At 28.7% G+C, this 20,430-nt stretch overlaps 4 protein-coding genes and 1 long non-coding RNA gene across 8 annotated transcripts; all 5 read right to left on the reverse strand.

Moving 5' to 3' along the window:
* Window positions 1-218: 218 nt before the first annotated feature.
* On the reverse strand, window positions 219-2,907 carry LOC130673679 (uncharacterized). Its single transcript, XM_057478805.1, has 6 exons — window positions 2,455-2,907; window positions 1,548-1,726; window positions 1,233-1,468; window positions 936-1,165; window positions 749-851; window positions 219-588 (listed from the first exon to the last, which is right to left on the reverse strand). Exons 1-6 carry the CDS (start codon window positions 2,591-2,593, stop codon window positions 312-314), a joined length of 1,164 nt encoding a protein of 387 aa, XP_057334788.1. The 5' UTR covers window positions 2,594-2,907; the 3' UTR covers window positions 219-311.
* A 2,748-nt stretch (window positions 2,908-5,655) lies between these two features.
* Window positions 5,656-7,997, reverse strand: LOC130673680 (uncharacterized). Of its 2 annotated transcripts, XR_008990928.1 has the most exons (5): window positions 7,313-7,997; window positions 7,017-7,245; window positions 6,830-6,932; window positions 6,270-6,492; window positions 5,656-6,050 (listed from the first exon to the last, which is right to left on the reverse strand). It is a non-coding gene; the product is annotated as an uncharacterized LOC130673680 (long non-coding RNA). The 2 variants fall into 2 exon arrangements; XR_008990927.1 differs by having other exon boundaries at window positions 5,656-6,492.
* A 1,222-nt stretch (window positions 7,998-9,219) lies between these two features.
* LOC130673681 (uncharacterized) lies at window positions 9,220-12,928 on the reverse strand. The gene is made up of 6 exons (XM_057478806.1): window positions 12,707-12,928; window positions 12,040-12,218; window positions 11,285-11,541; window positions 10,994-11,223; window positions 9,814-9,916; window positions 9,220-9,651 (listed from the first exon to the last, which is right to left on the reverse strand). The coding sequence occupies exons 1-6, from the start codon at window positions 12,849-12,851 to the stop codon at window positions 9,372-9,374; spliced, it is 1,194 nt and encodes a 397-aa protein (XP_057334789.1). The 5' UTR covers window positions 12,852-12,928; the 3' UTR covers window positions 9,220-9,371.
* A 503-nt stretch (window positions 12,929-13,431) lies between these two features.
* On the reverse strand, window positions 13,432-17,754 carry LOC130673692 (uncharacterized). 3 transcript variants are annotated; one of them, XM_057478826.1, is made up of 6 exons: window positions 16,464-17,754; window positions 15,771-15,934; window positions 15,439-15,674; window positions 14,941-15,167; window positions 14,134-14,236; window positions 13,432-14,039 (listed from the first exon to the last, which is right to left on the reverse strand). In XM_057478826.1, exons 1-6 carry the CDS (start codon window positions 16,591-16,593, stop codon window positions 13,775-13,777), a joined length of 1,125 nt encoding a protein of 374 aa, XP_057334809.1. In that variant the 5' UTR covers window positions 16,594-17,754; the 3' UTR covers window positions 13,432-13,774. The 3 variants fall into 3 exon arrangements, with proteins under 3 accessions (XP_057334809.1, XP_057334810.1, XP_057334811.1); XM_057478827.1 differs by having other exon boundaries at window positions 15,771-15,912; window positions 16,464-16,599; XM_057478828.1 differs by lacking the exon at window positions 15,439-15,674 and having other exon boundaries at window positions 15,826-15,934.
* A 287-nt stretch (window positions 17,755-18,041) lies between these two features.
* On the reverse strand, window positions 18,042-20,106 carry LOC130673693 (uncharacterized). Its single transcript, XM_057478829.1, has 6 exons — window positions 19,898-20,106; window positions 19,583-19,755; window positions 19,327-19,511; window positions 18,796-19,022; window positions 18,578-18,680; window positions 18,042-18,448 (listed from the first exon to the last, which is right to left on the reverse strand). Exons 1-6 carry the CDS (start codon window positions 20,025-20,027, stop codon window positions 18,178-18,180), a joined length of 1,089 nt encoding a protein of 362 aa, XP_057334812.1. The 5' UTR covers window positions 20,028-20,106; the 3' UTR covers window positions 18,042-18,177.
* Window positions 20,107-20,430: the final 324 nt, after the last annotated feature.

The raw sequence follows: 20,430 nt of genomic DNA on the forward strand, positions 1-20,430 counted from the left end.
TTCATCTATATTACACGGAAATATTGAAAACCCGACTGGTTACTGGTCCGCATCCGACTCGGTACGGTGCAGAACAGTAACCACTCGGGTTGTAATCTTTCCGTGTATATTTACTTAGCAACTTTCCCGATTGTCGGTTTAAAACTGCATGATGGAGAAGAAAAGTGAGGTCAAGAAAATGAATTAAATAATGTAATTTAAAAATATTTTTATTATAATATTCAGTAAATTGGGAAAATAACCAATTTTAATTTTGCATGTTGATTAGCGGAACATCGTTACCGTTGAGATAAATATTAACACAAAAATTATTATTCTTTGGTGAAAATCTTAAGAGCCAGATATCCTCCATAACCAGGATAACCGCGATAATACCAACCGATTCCGTGAATAGGTTGAGGTGAATTTTCATCATGGACAACCTCCTGTAAATCGACAAATGGAACAAGATTCATATAATCATTAGTTTCTTTAGTTCCTCCAAAAACTATCTTATAATTGCATGGTTCACTGCGCTCGTAATTATCATGTCCTATTAAAGATGTGGACGACAGAAGATCTGAACTATCGTGTACCAAGTCGGTGGCACTAAAACGAAATGATAAAATAATTGTAGCACTGACTACGACACAAGTTTTTAACAAAAAAAAAAATTATAATAGCACAATCACACTAATATATATAAATATTTATATTTTTTAGAAAATAAGTTATCATTTAAAAGGTTCAACATTTGAATGAAAATTACCTTCCATGGCATTGACTTTTTCGGGTAACTTCAGGTTCATTTTCATTAATATTACCATCGTCATCGACGTATCGTCCGCGCAATGAATCACCTAACGTAACACCTGTTTGATAACATAAGCAATCGAATTATTTGAAACTGTCAACAAAATAAATATTATCCATAAAAACTAAAATTGAAAACTTACCTGTGACAACTGCATTCTCCGTTAAAGTAAGATCGTTTAGTATGATTTCTAAACCATCGTAATGACCATCGTTTCGGAAATTATCGATAACTTTCTTTTTTAAAGTACAATTATTGGAAGTTGTCCACTTGAGAGTTTTTGGATCAATTTTTCCTTGTGATAATATTCCTTGTTGGAGTTCAAGGTACATTACATTACCGTGTCTTTTAAATCTCGCGCCAGTTGCAACACTTCAAAAAACATTTATAATGTATAAAGTGAATTTTTTTATTCTAATAATTAAACAATAAAACTCACTATCCATCTTCAACTGAAACGGGATCAAAACAAATGGAATCAAGCAATTCACCACGCTCGTTTTTAGGATTTGAAATATCTTCTCGTTCACATAAGCACTTGCAAATGTTACCAGTATGATCTCGTATATTATTATAATATAGTGCACTTTCTTTCACAATAGGCCAAATTAAAGTACCCCAATATTTGTCATATGAATGGTAATCCGCTGCTGCTTTTTTTCGTTCTTCAGTTTCCTTATTTATTTGAGCATAGTTTGATTATAATAATTCATTACTTGCGTTAATAATATTGTGAATAAAAGTTTTAACTTACTCTTTCTAACCAGCAATTGCGAAGATATCCAGCACATTGGTTTGGGTATAGTAAATTTCTTGCACTCATCCTACCGTTCCAGTCAATTGCAACACATTTGCCAGAACAATATTTATCACTGCGCAACTTTTCTTCGTTGACACTTACCGTGTGCAAGATATTGAATTGAGCGAAATTCGCTAAAAAAATTAACGTATATATTTTGGTCACATATTATTTGAAAAAAAAAAACTAGTCTATATTCATACAATAAAAACATTTGTTTTTGTTTTTTTGGAGTCTTTTGAACTTAGAAACTATCAAAAATTTTAAATATTTATTGTTTCAAATTATAATTACTATAAAATAACTAAATATGAACAAAAAATGAAAATATGATAAAATAATTTTCTTCTTTTTAGAATTTGATCAACTATTAAATTGTTTATAAACTTTTGTTTTTAATTACTGCATAGGTTTAACCATAATTTTACAATAAATAAATTTTGTTTCTAAAAAATAAAATAAAAGAAGAAAAATTACAAGTTATTAAAGAATAATAATCAACAATAATTCAAATAGAATATGAAATTCAATTTAACTAGTGATTCGGATTTAATGCTAGATGCAATCGCATCTTTTGATTCAATTTCGAATGTTTAATAATCATGCGAGAAGTGTCCGGGGCATAATCTTTGAAATAATACTGCAGTAAAGATATATACAGTTTGGTTTACTAATCGAAAACGAAAAAATAACCACAGCATTAATCACTGCAAAGAAATATTTACAATTAACAGTCGTTAATAATTACTCATATCTACGGAAATTAAAAATAAGGAAATCGTTTGAAGGAAATTTCCATTGATTTTAGAGCATTCTTCTAATTGAGGGATTAAATAGATATAGCATATTTTAAAAAACTTACCTTCCGCTCCATTTTCACGCCATTCTGTTGGATCACGTTTCTGAATTGGAACTAATTTTGATGTTACCGGTGACACATTTAATTTTATAATAATTATAAACATCCATATTGTAATACTGGATATGTATAAATAATTCATTTTATTATTTTTCTAGTAATGAAGAAGAATAATTTTAAAATATATATTCGAACAGCAATTAAATGGACCGTGCTCAGTTGAACGTTGAGTGAGCTTTAATAATATCGATGGACAGTCAATAGCTTTTATAGTTTGATTTTATCACATCCTTAAAAATAATCTCTTACACTAATGACGCACATCAAAGTCGTTATGTCCAAATATATGATATTTTGTAGCTGATGTTGTTACATGAAATAATATATACAACAAATCATAAATATGAATCCGAACATAAATGTGACCATTTGAAATTCTAAATATTACGTTTCTTTATTACTTGCACGGTATCATCTTCATGTTACAGGATTACATTAAATGTAAAAAAATTTGATTTAAAGCTAACGTCAAATAAGATGGTAAAAAATCATCAATCATTAATTCTTGGATTTTAATTAATTGGATTGGAAAGTGTTAAGATTGATTATGTTGAATTATGATAGTTTATTGCTGTGATCTGGAATTAACACTTTTTATTTATTTTTTTTAAATTTTAAGTTCATAAATGAAGTGGAAATTTTTCATACACGTAGAAAAGACTACGTTTATCAATTCTTGATAAGTGTTATTACTTTATCCTTGTCGAGAATTTAATATCTAACATGATTGACTCATTCGAAATAAAAATAAGTCACGATTGTAAAAAAAACAATAAAATTTCAACAACACAGAAAACACACATACACAAGTTATCATTTGCAAAGTTTTTTCCTAAAAAATAGAGTAAAAAAGAACGCGAATTCATGTTCTATCTTTACAAAATAAGGATATCTATTGTATCAAAGGTATCCATTGGCAACAAAAATATATAAAAGGGATCGGACATGCTTAACTGAACGTTTATAAAGCTTGAATAATTACGATAGACAGTAAATAAGTTTTATAATTTTATTTTATGACGTCTTTGTACATAATCTGATGCACTAATGACGCAGGTTAAATATGTTCAAATATATGATATCTGATTTGTAATTGATGACAGTATACATTCGTAGATTATTTTTAACGTCACTGATCACCAAATACTGTTCGATATATCTATATTTATAAATAGAGATATACAAATATGTCATCAGGTTATCGGATATTAGGTCTTTTACTTTATATCAAAAATATATATATCTAAATATCAATTAAAACGGTTTGATTCCTTAATTTTACGCTGATGTTAATAAAAACCCATTGGACTTGAAAATTCTTTGTTACTTAATTTTAGACACAGAAATTTTGATTTGTTTATAAACGCGTCAAATTTTATTATATGAAAGTCACAATCTGAACTTTTTTTAAACAAGTGAAAATTTCTGAAGAAAAATTTTTTTGAATTCGTCAAAAAAACTTGATTCACAAGATAATTAGAATAATTCGTGCCTAAATTCAAAGTTGAATATTAATATATTTTTATTTTCAGAAGCTTAGAAAATTTCAACTCAAAATTCTACAAAGTATTGAATTTTCAAAATCAATATGGCCGACGCTCATTGAATATTTTTTTGATTAATTTTTTCTAACCGAAATGTTTATAAACGAAAGATTTTGAATTAGATCAAGTACAGGCGACCGAAACACTTTCTGTTGCATCAGTTGGCAGAACTTTTTTGGTTTTCCCTGCTATCGAGTATGATAGAGGATTAAGGAAACTCTCTCGGGTCTAGTCATGTTCAATGTTTTAGGTGTTGAGGGTAAAGTTAAATATTCAGAAGATCTAAAACAACAATATGTATAATTTTAACAGACATATAACTCGACTTTAAAAAATAAAATCGTATTTTTATTACAGTTTTAAATAAATTAGAAAAATTACAAATTTGAATTTTAAAATAATACAATTTTTAGTACATTAAATAATATTGAATGAATTAACATCAATACAGATAAAATCAATATTAATAAAAAAATTATTATTCTTTTGTGAAAATCTTAAGAGCCAGATATCCTCCATAACCAGAGTAACCGCGATAATACCAACCGATTCCATAAATAGGTTTAGGTGAATTTTGATCGGCGACGATCTCCTGTAAATCGACTAACGGAAGGGTGTGGTGCATCCCTCCAGAGAATTTCTCTACATTATAAAATCTCTCAAAGTTTTTCCCTACACGAGTCAACTCTACAGACAAATTTTTACATCGCAACAACTCTACAAACGATTATTTTCACATCGATCCATCTCTACATGAGAACATCTCTCATATTGAAAATCTCTACAGCGCTTCAACTCTACAGCGATTATTTTTACATACCGCTAAGTTCAAACAGTAGAATTTTTGTTTTGACATTTCATTAATAAAGTAGGTTAATTATATAAAAGAAAGAATGAATGAAATTAAAATAAAATTATTTAAATATTACAAAAGTGATGACTCATCCCCATAAGAAACTTAGAAAATTTAGGGGTTGCTGCTGTTAAACTGGTGGTCTGATGTCAACTTTACATATCAATTTATTATTTAATCAGTATATTTGTTGTTGTCTTCATATTTTTATTTTTAATACAATAATAATTGCTCACCACTCATAATTTACTGGGTAAGGACAAAAAATTACGAGTACGGTTCCCATAATTTTATAAAATTTTTTCTTATAACGTTATAGGAACTACGTCCATAATTTATAGGAGCAGTTTCTATAATTATAGGAATGCTATCCTTAACATTAATACTATGGGAATCATTCTTATAATATATCGGAATGAACCCTGTGTATTATAGGAATTATTCCCATAAGTTATAGCAACAATTACCATAATATTATAGGATAAATACCATAAATATATTTATATTAAAAATAATCATATTAATTATAATAATTACCAATTTATAGAAATATATATTTCCGACACTTTTTTTAAATTTTTTATATAATTATTTTTTTTAATAATTAATTAATAATAAAATAACAAATTTTTTTAATTAAATATATATGATTTATTTTTAAATCAAAACATCATTTATTTATTAAGAAAACTCAACAAATTAAATTCATAAGTTATGAAAACACAAAAAACAGCTTGATTTGAAAATTACTAATTAGTCATTTATGCAAAGCTTAAAAAAGTTCTCGAAGTTGCAATCACTCTGCATATTAATAATTTTATTTTAATTTCATTCATTCTTTCTTTTATATAATTAACCTACTTTATTAATGAAATGTCATAACAAAAATTCTACTGTTTGAACTCAGCGGCATGTAAAAATAATCTCTGTAGAGTTGAATCGCTGTAGAGTTGAATCGCTGTAGAGATTTTCAATATGAGAGATGTTCTCATGTAGAGATGGATCGATGTGAAAATAATCGTTTGTAGAGTTATTGCGATGTAAAAATTTGTCTGTAGAGTTGACTCGTGTAGGGAAAAACTTTGAGAGATTTTATAATGTAGAGAAATTCTCTGGAGGGATGCACCACACCCCTAACGGAACTACACGGAAAGAAATATACTTTAAAAATTACCGTTGAATTCACTGTATTTGTTGGACATAATGCGGCACTTTTAGTTATTACCATTTTTGAAATAAAAATTACGAAGAAATTTATTTATGTTGTGGTAGATTTTATAAAATTTACCGAAAACCGAATAAAATTTACAGTAGACTACGGTAAAACTTGTTGAAAAAAAGTTAAAAATTATCACACTTACTGACCAATGATTAGGTCGTGCCATTCGTCCCACGATTACCGTGAATATAACGGTAATTTTTAAAGAAAATTTCTTTCAGTGTACATGTTGTATATTATCAGAACTCTCTTTAGTTCCACTAAAAACGATCTTATAATTGCATGATTCACCGCGTTCGTAATTATTCCCTATTAAAGCTGTGGACGGCAGAAGATCTGGACCACGATGTACCAAATCGGTGGCACTAAAACGAAATTATTAAATAATTGTGGCACTTACTACGACACATTTTTTCAACAAGAAAAAATTTTTAATATTACAATTAGGCTAATATATCACGTTACTAATTCCAAAAAGACATATTTTTATACGTCTTGTAATTATAATTTTAGCTATATGTCTTTTTGACAATCCAATTTTCTTTTCCTTTTGTAGCTATAAAATAATTTTACAAAAGAATTGGCGATGGAAAAAAAATTATAAGCCCTTTTGGAATTGGTGATGCGATGTATAAATATTGATATTTTTTAAAAATAAGTTATCATTTGAAAGATTCAACATTGGAATAAAAATGTAATTACCTTCGATGGCATCGAATTTTTTGTGTAATTTCGGATTCATTTTCTTTAATATTACCATCGTCATCGACATATCGTCCGCGCAATGAATCATTAAACGTAACACCTGTTTAATAACATAAGCAATCGAATTATTTGAAACTGGTAACAAAATAAATATTAATCATAAAAACTATAATTTAAAACTTACCTGTGACGACTGCATTCTCTAATAAAGTAAGATCGTTTAGTATGATATTTAAACCATCGTATCTACCATTATATTGGACATTATCAATAACTTTCTTTTTAAGTTACAATTATTTGAAGTCGTCCACTTGAGCGTTGTTGGATCAATTTTTCCTTGTGATAATATTCCTTGTTGGAGTTCAAGGTATATTATGTTACCGTGTCTTTTAAATCTCGCGCCAGTTGCAACACTTCAAAAAACATTTATAACGTATAAAGTGAAATTTTTTATTCTAATAATTAAATAATAAAACTCACTATCCATCTTCAACTGAAACGGGATCGAAACAGATTGAATCAAGTAATTCACCACGCTCGTTTTTGGAATGTAAATTATCATCTCGTTCACATGCAAATGTTACCAGTGATAGCTAGTATATCGCGATAATGTTCTTGTTCTTGTTGGCTACTTGTAACGGTACAACCCCCAGTTTTACGTATGCCGTTTCAGTATTCAAAGACAAAAAAATTAAATTTTAATAATGACCATACATAAATATTTTAAATTAACAGTAATTAATTACTGCCAATATCTACGGAAATTGAAAATTAGGAAAAAATAATGTTAAAATATCGCAATTTTCTCCTAATCGAATGATTAAATAACTATAGTTTTTTTTAAAACTTACCTGCCACTCCATGTTCACGCCATTCTGTCGGATCACATTTCTGAATTGGAACTAATTTTGATGTTATTGTCAATGTATTAATTTGAAAAATTAATAGAAAAACCCAAATTTTAATTTTATTAAAATCGAAGTAACGAATCGTCATTGTTCGAACATTAGTAAATAATATTGTTTATAGTAGTTAGAGAAACTGTCCAGTTATAAATGTCCACGTCAAAAAATTTTGCTACAACATCATCAATCATTAATTCTTGTATGTTAAATAATAGAATTGAAAAATGTTAATAACATTATGTTGAATTATGATAGTTGAATCAAGTTTTTTGTAGTTAACAATTTTTTTACTTTATTTTATTTCAAGCTTCAAAATTTAGCGGAAAATTTTCGTACCCGAGGAAGTGATTACGTTTGTCAATTTTAGATAAATATTATTATTTTAACCTTGTAGAATTTTTATTATCTATGGCGTTTAATTTGTTTTACATAAAAATAAGTCACGATTATGAAAAAAATAAAAAATTTTTAGGATAACTATACAGAAACACACATACACAAGTTTTTATCCGCAAATTTTTCTCTAAAAAATAGAGTAAAAAAACAGTCGAATTAATTTTTCACACACAAAAAAAAAAAATTCTCGACTGAAGGTAAATATTCTTGATTCAAGAAAATTTTTTTGGAGACCTAAATTTTCTCAGATAAAGTAGAAATCTTCTCCAACCAAGACGAATTCTCTTGGCTCAAGAAAATCTTGACTTGGCTCCCGAAAACGTTTGTCTTCAAAAATATTTTCTTGACTCAAGATATCTGTTTTTTCTGTGCATTTAATTTCATATTTTATTTTTACAAAATTTTCCATTGCTCCGAAAATGAATAGCTTTGATTTTGTCTATAAAACACAACTTGCAACAACATGATTGTTGTGTCTTTCAATTAATTTATATTATATTTGCTTGGTAATTTCCGACTGTAAAAAGTTAATACTTTTTTGAAAACGTTTTGCTATCAATATCAGTATACACAGTAAAAAATATTGTGTATTTGTGTCGAAAACGGTTTGTGTTAAACTAACACAAAGTTTGTGTCACTTTTTGTAACATAAAAAATGTGTTATACACTCTTTATTAACACATTTTGTGTGTTACTGTGGATTCTTTGCGCCCTCTTGTGGCGATATTTTAACATAATCTTTGTGTTAAAAAGGGGTTACACAAAGTTTGTGTCGAAATTTCAACACAAATTTTGTGTCAACCGTTTTTAACACACAAACTGTGTTGATTTTACACAATATTTTTTACTGTGTAACTTTCAAAAATCAAGCTCTCAGATCTGCGTTTCGAAGTCAGAAAAAATTATTTTAATTAGTTCGTTATTGAAACCCGACTGGTTACTGGTCCGCACCCGACTAGGTACGGTGCAGAACAGTAACAAGTCGGATTGTAATTTTTCCGTGTATATTTACTAAGCAACTTTCCCGATTGTCGGTTTAAAACTGCATAATCGAGAAGAAAAGTGAGGTCAAGAAAATGAATTAAATTATGTAATTTGAAAATATTTTTATTATAATATTGAGTAAATTAGGAAAATTACCAATTTTAATTTCACAAATAATGCTATTTTTCATACATCAAATCATGTTGATTAGCGGAACATCGGGACCGTTGAGATTATTATTAAGACAAAAATTATTATTCTTTTGTGAAAATCTTAAGAGCCAGAAATCCTCCATAACTAGGATAACCACGATAATACCAACCGATTCCGTGAATAGGTGTAGGTGAATTTTGATCGGTGACAATCTCCTGTAAATCGACAAATGGAACTACGTGTTGTATATTATCAGAACTCTCTTTAGTTCCACCAAAAACTATCTTATAATTGCATGGTTCACTGCGTTCGTAATTAGTATGTCCTATTAAAGCTGTGGACGGCAGAAGATCTGGATCACGATGTACCTTATCGAAGGCCCTAAAACGAAATGATAAAATAATTGTAGCACTGACTACAACACAAATTTTTAACAAAAAAGAATTTTTTATAACAATTACAATGATATATATAAATATTTATATTTTCTTAAAAATAAGCTATCATTTGAAAGGTTCAACATTTGAATAAAAACGTAATTACCTTCCATGGCATTGACTTTTTTTTAAAATTTCGGATTCATTTTCATTGATATTACCATCGTCATCGACGTATCGTCCGCGCAATGAATCTCCTAACGTAATACCTGTTTAATAACATAAACAATCTTATTATTTGAAACTGTTAATATAATAATTATTAATGTACCTGAAGTTCGGAACGTTTTTCGTGAAACGAAAATCAAAAATCAAAATGAAAAGTAAGAAATCTACTGGATCAAGAGTTTTGAAATGTTTCGTACATGCGCTAGTATGTCAGCCGAAAATTGCAGGCCACCTCCAACTACCCCTTGAGCAGTAAAATTATATAAATTTTTTCATTTTCGTCGCGCGAAGAACGTTCCGATCTTCAGGTAGGGGAGGGTGGGGCAGAGCGGCCCCCCTAAGCCAATTATTATTTTTTGTGGCTTTCAACCATAAGATCACTTTACTTTTGTCCTATTTCGAACAAATTTATGGACATTTTGCCAAAATTCTGAAAAATTTTTTTTTTTTTTGTGGGGCAGAGCGGCCCTCCTTCAAAAAGTGATAAAAAAAATTTTTTTTCCGTTTTTTTTTTTTTTAAATTGTTTTCATCATTAAGAATGTATTTCTTTCTCTTGACAACTATTTTTGGTTTTATATTACTCGAAAAAAATTTTTTAAAGCGTAAAAAATCGTTCACTCTCGATTACCTTAATTACTTATTGTTATTTAATAAAAAAATAAATCAATTCTATAATTTTACTTTATTTCAAAAATTTATCAACTAAAAAAAAAAATTTAATTTTTATAAATTTTTAGTGACCAAATTTGCCTCTTACATAGAGAAACGGCCGAAAAATATGAAAAAAGAATTTTTTCGGAAGTTTCGGCTGGTCCATTTTGCCCCAGGTGTTATGCGTAGAGCTGAAAATGTGGAATTATAATAATTTTTTTTTAATTTGACGATAAAAATATGAAAAAATCACTTTTTCAAAATTTTGGGCTTGTCCATTTTGCCCCAAATGTCATGCGTAGTGGTAAAAATGCGCAAACATATCGGATTTATAGTAATTAGTCGAAAAAAAAAAATTTTTTTTTTGGTCAAAATTTCAGGGGGGCCGCTCTGCCCCATGGGGGCCGCTCTGCCCCACCCTCCCCTATATAATTATTATTCATGAAAACTAAAATTAAAAGCTTGCCTGTGACAACTGCATTCTCTGTTAAAGTAAGATCGTCTAGTGTGATTTCTAAACCATCGTAATTACCATCGTTTCGGAAATTACCAATAACTTTCTGTTTTAAATTACAATTACTTGAAGTTGTCCACTTGAGAGTTTTTGGATCAATTTTTCCTTGCGATAATATTCCTTGTTGAAGTTCAAGGTGTATGACGTTACCGTACCTTTTAAATCTCGCGCCAGTTGCAACACTATCAAACAATATTTATAATGTATAAAGTGAATTTTTTTATTTTAAATAATAAAACTCACTATCCATTATCAACTGAAACGGAATCAAAGCAAATGGAATCAAGTAATTCACCACGCTCGTTGTTAGCGTTTGAAATATCGTCTCGTTCACATAAGCACTTGCAAATGTTACCAGTATGATCTCGTATATTTTGATAACGATCTTGCTCATCTGCGCTATATGTTTGGACACAACCGGAACCATCAATATAACCAGAACAGTCAACGAATAATGACTCGACGTAATCGCTTTTCGCTTTTTTCCGTTCTTCAGTTTCCTTATTTATTTGTGCACAGTTTGATTATAATAATTCATTAGGGGAGGAGGGGGCAAAGTAGGCCCCTTAAAATTTTCAAAACTCCAAAAAATATGGGGGAAAAGTGGGCCCCTCAAAATTTTCTATACACCAATAAATTCGGACGGATAAACTTGTCGAAATTTCTTATATAATGAGGGCTAAAATAGACCACCAAAACTGTTCATTGAATATAATTTATCAAGACAGTTAAAGATAGAAAAACTACGTTTTGAAGTTATATCGCAGCAGACTATTAAAAAATATCAAATCCGAAATTTTTTGTAGGGCCGAATTTGCCCCCAATTTTTTATTTTTCAATTCTAATGGACGCAACATAATGAAGTGAAAATAAGTATCAAGGGTCTAAAAAGAAGTAAACGCGTAAAAAAAATTAATGATATAATTATTTTCCTTAGGGGCCCACTCTGCCCCCTACATGTGGTAATAATATTGTAGATACAAATATTATTAACTTACTCTTTCTAACCAGCAATGGCGAAGTGATCCAACACATTGGTTTGGATAAGATAAATTTTGTACACTCTTTGCACCTTGTGAGTCAATTGAATCACATTTGCCAGAACAAAATTTATCACTGCGTAACTTTTCTTCATTGATAATTATCGTGTACAAGCTATTGAATTGAGCTAAATTGGCTAAAAAAATTAACAAACATTTCTGTTAAATATTGTTTCAAAAATTAACTAATCTATGCTCGTAAAATGAAAACGGTTTTTTATTCATCGGAGTCTTTTGAACATAATATCAATAAAAAATACTGGAACATTTCCTCATTCAAGTTGAAATAACGAGGAAATGATTACATATAAATAAAAATGATATAAAATCATCAACTTGAGAATTGAATTGACTATTAAACTGTTTGTGAATTTTAATTTTAATATCTACTTTAGCCTCTCTATAATTTAATAATACTGCAGTAAAAATAAATACGATCCGTTTCAGTATTCAAAGACAAAAAAATTAAATATTAATAATGACCATACATAAATATTTAAAATTAACAGTAATTAATTACTGCCAACATCTACGGAAATTAAAAATTAGGAAAAAATAATGTTAAATATCACAATTTGCTCCTAATCGAATGATTAAATAAATACAGTGTTTCTTTAAAACCTACCTTCCACTCCATGTTCACGCCATTCTGCCGGATCACTTTTCTGAATTGGAACTAATTTTGATGTTATTACCGATGTATTAATTTGAATAATCAATAGAAAAACCCAGAGTTTAATTTCATTAAAATCGAAGTAACGAATCGTCATTTTTCGAACAAAAATAAATAATATTTTTTATAGTAGTTAGAGAAACTGTCCAGTTACGAATGCTGAACTTAAACTGTTATTCCATTTATATACTTTTCTCTATCACTTGCACGATATTATCTTTATGTTATAATGTTTCATTAAATGCAAAAAAAAAAAAATTGAATCATAGCTCACGTCAAAATATTTTGCTACAAAATCATCAATTATTAATTTTTGGATGTTAAATAATTGAATTGAAAAATGTTAAGTAAAATTATATTGAATTGATAGTTAAATCAGTTTTTTGTAGTTAACAGTTTTTTTATTTTATTTTATTTCAAGCTTCAAAATTTAGCGGAAAATTTTTGTACCCGAGAAAATGATTACGTTTGTCAATTTTAGATAAATATTATTATTTTAACCTTGTAGAATTTTTATTATCTATGGCGTTTAATCGTTTGAAACGAAAATAAGTCACGATTATGAAAAAAATAAAAAATTTTTAAGAAAACTATACAGAAACAGACATACACAAGTTTTTTTCTAAAAAATAGAGTGAAAAAATAAAATTAATTTTTCATTTAATATTCCATTTTATTTTTACAAAATTTTCCATTGCTCCGAAAATGAATAGCTTTGATTTTGTCTATAAAACACAACTTGCAACAACATGATTGTTGTGTCTTTCAATTAATTTACATTATATTTGCTTAGTAACTTCCAACTGTAAAAAGTTCATACTTTTTTGAAAACGTTTTGCTATTAATATCAGTATAACTTTAAAAAATCGACTTGGTAGATGTCTGCGTTTCGAAGTCATAAAAAATTATTCTAATTATATCTGACAATATTTCATTTACTTCGAAACCTTAGCAGGTACTTATATTTATTTTACATCAACATTTTTCGTTCAATGTAAATTGTTCGTTGATTAATTATTCTCATTTCCAAATTCTCAAAGCCAAAAATCCTCCAGATTCAGAACAGCCTCTGTAGTACCAACCGATTCCGCGAATCGGTTCAGGTGGATCAGTAACTATTTCTTGTAAATCAATATACGGAACAATATGTTGTATAAAATCAGAATCATCTGATGTTCCACCAAATGAAACATGATGTTTGCACGATTTACTGCGTTCAACATTATTTCCTAGATGAGCTACAGGAGGCAGGAGACGCCGGTATTTTGGCACCACGTTCTGGTTCCTGTAATTAAATATAATGACCCAATTAGTAAAATACTCTTTCTTTCATTGTCGAAGACTTCCAATAATTATTTATTTTAAATAATTAAATTTACCTCCCACGACATTGACTTGGTTTATGTATTCGAAATCGAGAATCTTTTATATCTCCATTTTTAGAAACAAATCGTCCGCGTATTGATCTTCCAATAGTTACTCCTACATAACAACATTTTAAAAAATCACTTAGTTTTCGATGATCATAATTTGTATTTATAATTATTACACTCAGAAAATTAAATGATAGGAATTATCATCTGGTGATGGTAAAATTTTTACTGTCAATCCGATAGTAGTGAATATTATCTAGATGATTGTATAAATCATGTAGACCGTAATAGTATTAATTACAATCCCTGATAGTAACTGTTATCATCCTGATAGTAATTTTAACCATCCTAATAATAACTGTTACCATCCTGATATTATTATCTCTATTAAAAAAAATTGTAACACCCCTGGCGGTTTTGAATCACCCTGGAAACACCCTGGGAGTGGAAACACGGTGGAATCACGGTGGATCCAGGGTGGTAACACGATGGGTTTTTTTTTCATTTTATCACCGTGATTCAACGGTGGTTACACGGTGTACCTACCCTGATTCCACGGTGATTATGCGATGTACGTGAAATTAGGGTGGGTACACAGTGGTGTAACCACCGTAGAATCACGGTGATAAAATGAAAAAAAACCCACCGTGATTCCAGGGTGTTTCCAGGGTGATTTAAAACCGCCAGGGACTAACTATCTTTGCATTTAAAAACTTTCGAAACAATTTAGATGATTGGAATTAAAAATTTAAGATAATAAACACAATTACTTAATTTTCTGAGTGTACAATTATAAAATTAACAATAACTCACCTGTAACAACTGCTTTGTATGGTAAAATCATATCTTGCAATACAAATTTTAAACCTTTGTAAAGAATACCTCTGAAATTATAAACTACTGGTTTCGCAATATTACATTTACTCGTTTTTTTCCATCTTACGGTGCTTGGATTAATTCGTCCATTTGCTAGCATTCCTTGTCGGAGTTCAAGATGAATTCGGTTCTCATATCTTTTGAATCTGACTCCTGTCGCCACACTATAAAAAATCATTTTTAAAAGCAGTTTTTTTCTCTACTCCAAGTAAATTTCAAAATTTGTTAATAAATCAAAAATTTCGAACACAATTTTTTTATGTAATTTGTTCTTCAAAAATTAGTTCAATTTTATCATAATTTTGATTGGCCATTTCTGACAATGGCGACTAACGCGCGGGCTTTTTGAATCGTCTCTCCTCAAAGAGCTGATCAATTGTTTTGGCGTAAAAATTCGCTGGTAATTTAAATTTAAGGAAAAAAATTTTGACTTACTATCCGAGATCCACTGAAATTGGATCATAACAAATAGAGTCAAGTAATTTGCCGCGAAAATTATAACTAGCTGAAAAATTTCGTTCACATAAACATGCGCAAACATTTCCAGTATGATCCAATTTATATTCCAGATCTGCAATTATTTCACTTCTGTTTGAATATCCTTTCCATTTTCCCCTATCATTGATAGTATTAACAAAGTCTTCCACTGCTTTCCTTCGTTCTTGAGATTCCTAGATTACTTAGTTACATTTAAGTACAACAGCTTATCTCTTAAATGTATTTTTATCATTTAATTATGATAATTTATTCAATTTTCGTTAACTTACTAAATGGACCCAGCATTTATGAACAATTCCACGGCATAAATCGGTTTCACCATACCTGAAATTATCATCGAAGCTACTGCAATCACCAGTACAATATCCATCGTGATGCAATGAGTTTTCCATTGTAGCAAATGCGTAAATTCTATTAAAATACGTGAATGAGCCTTCAAATTTGTTAAAAAAAAAAAAAATAAAATGAATAAATAGTAGATTTTTTAACAATCTACTCTCTAAACATGAATAAGTGAACTAAGTGAATATTCACTAATTCTGAGTCCCAACGGAACCACTTTTTAAAATTAGTGGTTCGGTTTGCACTTGGAATTAGCGAATATTCACTTATTTTCACTAATTCATGTTTAGAGAGTAATAAAGTCTGAAGTCATGTTCGATTTTTTTTCCACTAATTAGGGTAGAAATACCGTTTGCGGCCATTGCTCCGTTTTTGGACAATTAATACTTTTTTTCAATTAATGAAAAAGTACAAAAAAAAAATTTCCATTGTGACAGTGTGGTAAAAGTATCTTTTTACACTTTCAAAATCAATTATTTCAGTGCGTCTTTTAAAAATTATCTTATTCAAATTTTGAAAGTGTCCAAAACTGGATTTAAAGTGGCCAAAAACGATACCTCTACCCTATATTTGAAAAAAAATTAGTAACACTAGTTAATTTAAAAAATTATGTGCAATACCTTTGCCCCAGTTTTTTGGATCTCCTTTCTGAATTACAACTAATTGCGATGATACTAATGATATGCTGATTTGAATAATTAGTAGAAAAATCCCAATTGAAATTCCATCCGAATCAAAGTGATGAGTCATTGTCAATTTAATTATAAAATTCGATAATAATTTTTTTCTTTGAGTAGAGCAATTATTTATAAGGAAAAGTTAAATTTAAACTTAGTTATTTTTAAATTCAATGGGTTTTATAATTTTAGTATCCTCACACATTACTTCGTGTCGTATGATAACATGGAAATGTAAAAATAACCCGGGTACATATTTATCTTGTGTATTATTTTCATAATTGACACCAGTATATAACAAATCATAATTATCAATTTTATAATTGTTTGATTTATTCAACTAACTGTATTAATCGAAGGATATATATACATTTAATTCAAATGATGTTAACTCGGTAAAGTTGTTCGTCGTTACTTAAATACTAAAAAAAAAGAAGCGTTTTCGTACGAAAATATTTAAGATCACTTGTAGAAATATTTACATTAGCGTAATTAAATATTTAAGAAACATAATATATAATGATTGGCGTACAATACCAACATGTTTCTTGATTATCTATATAAATTTCTCACCTCAAGGGCGAAGCGCTCAAGACGTTTTACTGTACCTAGATAATTTATTCATCGTTAATTTTAATGTACGTGACGCCGTTAATTCAATTACTTATTAAAATCATTATGTGAAACAATTATTTTTTCATTAATAATTTAATATTTTATAATAATTAAATTCATTAGTACTCTGGATTAAAAGAGAACCAGATTAAATCAACAACTGGTTAAAGTAGCGTACACTTTCAATTTTTAAACAATTTTTTTTATTTAAAATTGGTTATTAATTACTGGCACAATTGCTCTTTTTTTTCAATTCGAGTTTTCCAAGAAAATTTTTTTTATTATATCAAAGTCGCACTTGAAATAAATTTTTAAAATAAAGTTTACAGTTAAGCGGAGAAAAAAAAATTGTGATATTCGCTACTATTTCGTGAATATAAAAACAGCTATTATGTAAATTTTTTTTAGGCTCTCCTACTCTAAGAAAAAATATTCTGCTAATGACGCTATCTAGTTATCGTGAAAGTAATTAATTTCAAGAATTTATGTTCCAAATTCTTTATCATATTCTTTATCGATTCTAAGAAATTGAAATTTCCCGCTTAAAGATCCATTTCTGTGAGCGGAAGTTCAGGTGTAGTTGAGGCAACGATGACTTTTGTTGATAATTTTGTCAGGTGATTTAATATTTAACTCAATAACTTTTCCTTTTTTTTCGTTTCATAAAATTTATTTTCATTGACTACTCTTAATAATGTTGAATCAAACATTGAAATTTCGTTGAATGAATATCGAAATAAAATAAAAACAAGAAGATCCAGAGAAAATCTTTTGAAAGTCTACTCTCTTAAATTTGAAATAGTGACTATTCATTTTTTACTAGTGAAAAGTATGTCACTAATTCAAATAGTGGTGTACTTATTACTGGCAATAAGTGACTATTCACTACCAAATAGTGATTGTCCATGATTTTCATTAATTCCTTTTTAGAGAGTATAGAAAATCTATAGAAAATCAGGGCTTTCTTGAAATAATCAATTGAATATTTATTTTTTTAACTATAGATGTTATGATTTTATTATATTTAGCAATTTATAAAAAATTAATCCAGAATGAAAATTTTTAAAGCTAAAAATCCTCCGCACTCTGGATATCCACGATAATACCATCCGATTCCACTGATAGGCACTGCTGGATTTGTAACTACTTCTCGTAAATCAACATACGGGACGATATGTTGCTCATAGTTAGGATCAAAAGAAGTTGTACGGAATTCAATGTGATGGTTGCATGACTCACTCAGATCTCGATTATCTTCTGATGCAGATGTAGATGGCCGTAGAATCTTGTAATTTTTAAATACGTTTGTAGTACTGAAACCAAACATTTAATTAATTAATGAGTTAAATCACGACAGTATTTTATCGCGCTCCGAAAGTTTATTAAAGTTACCCAGACTTGCCCCTTCGCGCTTAAATAATTTTATATTTAATAAATTATACCTGTTAGTACAACGGCTCGTATAATTTTTGTTTGGTGCTTCAGAGTCGAAATAACCGTCGTCATCAGTGGATCGACCACGCAATGATTCACCAAATGTAACACCTGTTATAGATAAAATTTAATAATCTATTAATTTACAAATTGTCGTAGATATTTTGAACTTTGTAAGTGAAAGACAAAGTCATTTTTATTTTGATGGATAGTTAAAAAAAATAACCTGTGACAAAATTAAATCCGGATAGAGTAATGTCTTCTAATACAACTTTAATGCTTCTGTAAGCAGAACTGCTGAAATCTTTAAGTATTTTTCTTGAATCATTGCATGTTCTCACAATGTTCCAGTCGACGGTGACTGGGTCAATTATTCCATGTGCAAGTACTCCTTTTTGAACTTCAAGATGTATTCTGTTATCATATTGCTGGAATCTAACACCAGTTACGACACTAAAACATAAGATTTTAAGTATTTAGTGATTAATGAAAGCAGACTTACAAAGCGAGTACTTAAAAAAATACTAAAGAAATTTTTTTTTATTAGTTTAGTTCTGATTAACAATTGATTTAGATTTTTATGAGTACGTAAAAATTTTTATTTACGGTGTCCAGAGACGGGTGAGGACAGTTGGTCCACCAAAACAAAAACATAAACAAAATTAAACCCTAAGGTAAAATGAGCTACTAATAGATAGAAAAAAAAAAATTTTTATTTAAAATTACCCCAAGTATAATAAATATATATGATACTCACAAGTCATCTTCTAATACAATTGGATCAAAGCAAATGGAGTCAAGTAATTTAGGCCGAGGAAGATTGAAAAAATAGACAATGTCTTCATTGCGAGAAGTATTTACAGCACCTTTAAAGTCTTCGTTATGTTCACATGAACAAAAACACTTATCAAAAACGGGGCTGCCCTCATCAGTAGGTTCTTTCTAATAAAATATATAAAAAAAATTGTTTTCAATATTTTAAACTATTCGAACATATATTTTATCAATATTACATTTATCCAGCAGTTGCGAATTAATCCAGGACATGCATTCCAGTAATTGGGATCAGATGCCACATTTTTAATTACTGGATTACTTGCATTACATTTATAAGGATCTGTATCATTGCTCAAATATTTATCGTCAATTGAAATTGCGAATAGGTTATTGAACTCAGTGAATGAACCTTGGAAAATTAATTTATGATTTTATTTAATTGACATCCTTCATTTTATTAAAAATCATAATTATCTTAGAATCTATTCTGTTTTTTTTTTTTTTAATGACAAGACTTTTTAATGTCTATGGTTAATAAATTTTCAAAATACCTTTGCTCCATTGACGTGGATCATCATTTTTAATTTGAACCAATTTCGGCGTCACCGAAAAAATATTTACTGCAATAATTATTATAGAAATAATAATTTTAATTTGCGGCAAATTGAAACAATAGTTCATTGTTGTTTTATTTATTTAAAACAATTATTTTAATAATCAGTATTAGCGACTCAGAACAATAAAATTCAAATGTATACAGAGTTATGTTTGGACAATGTTTATATACATACATTTTATCTATGAAATATTTTATCATGTTGTTTTTGAAAATTTTTTTTTTTATCGAATATTACTCACTTTAGTCGTGCATTTATTTTATTGGTTGTACGCTACCGTAAAAACACTTAATGACTTTCTGATAAACTTTAAATTCTTGACAAATGCGCCGTAAACATCCAACTATTTTTTTCGGTTGCTACAGCGGAATTTTTTAAATGTTTTGTTTATTAAAGTTTTTTTTTTTCATTTTTTTTCTAAACACGCAAAAAATGTTACTCACTGTCATCAATTTTTATTATTCTAT

This window comes from Microplitis mediator, chromosome 8 (assembly GCF_029852145.1).
Source record: "Microplitis mediator isolate UGA2020A chromosome 8, iyMicMedi2.1, whole genome shotgun sequence".
Lineage (NCBI taxonomy): Eukaryota > Metazoa > Arthropoda > Insecta > Hymenoptera > Braconidae > Microplitis > Microplitis mediator.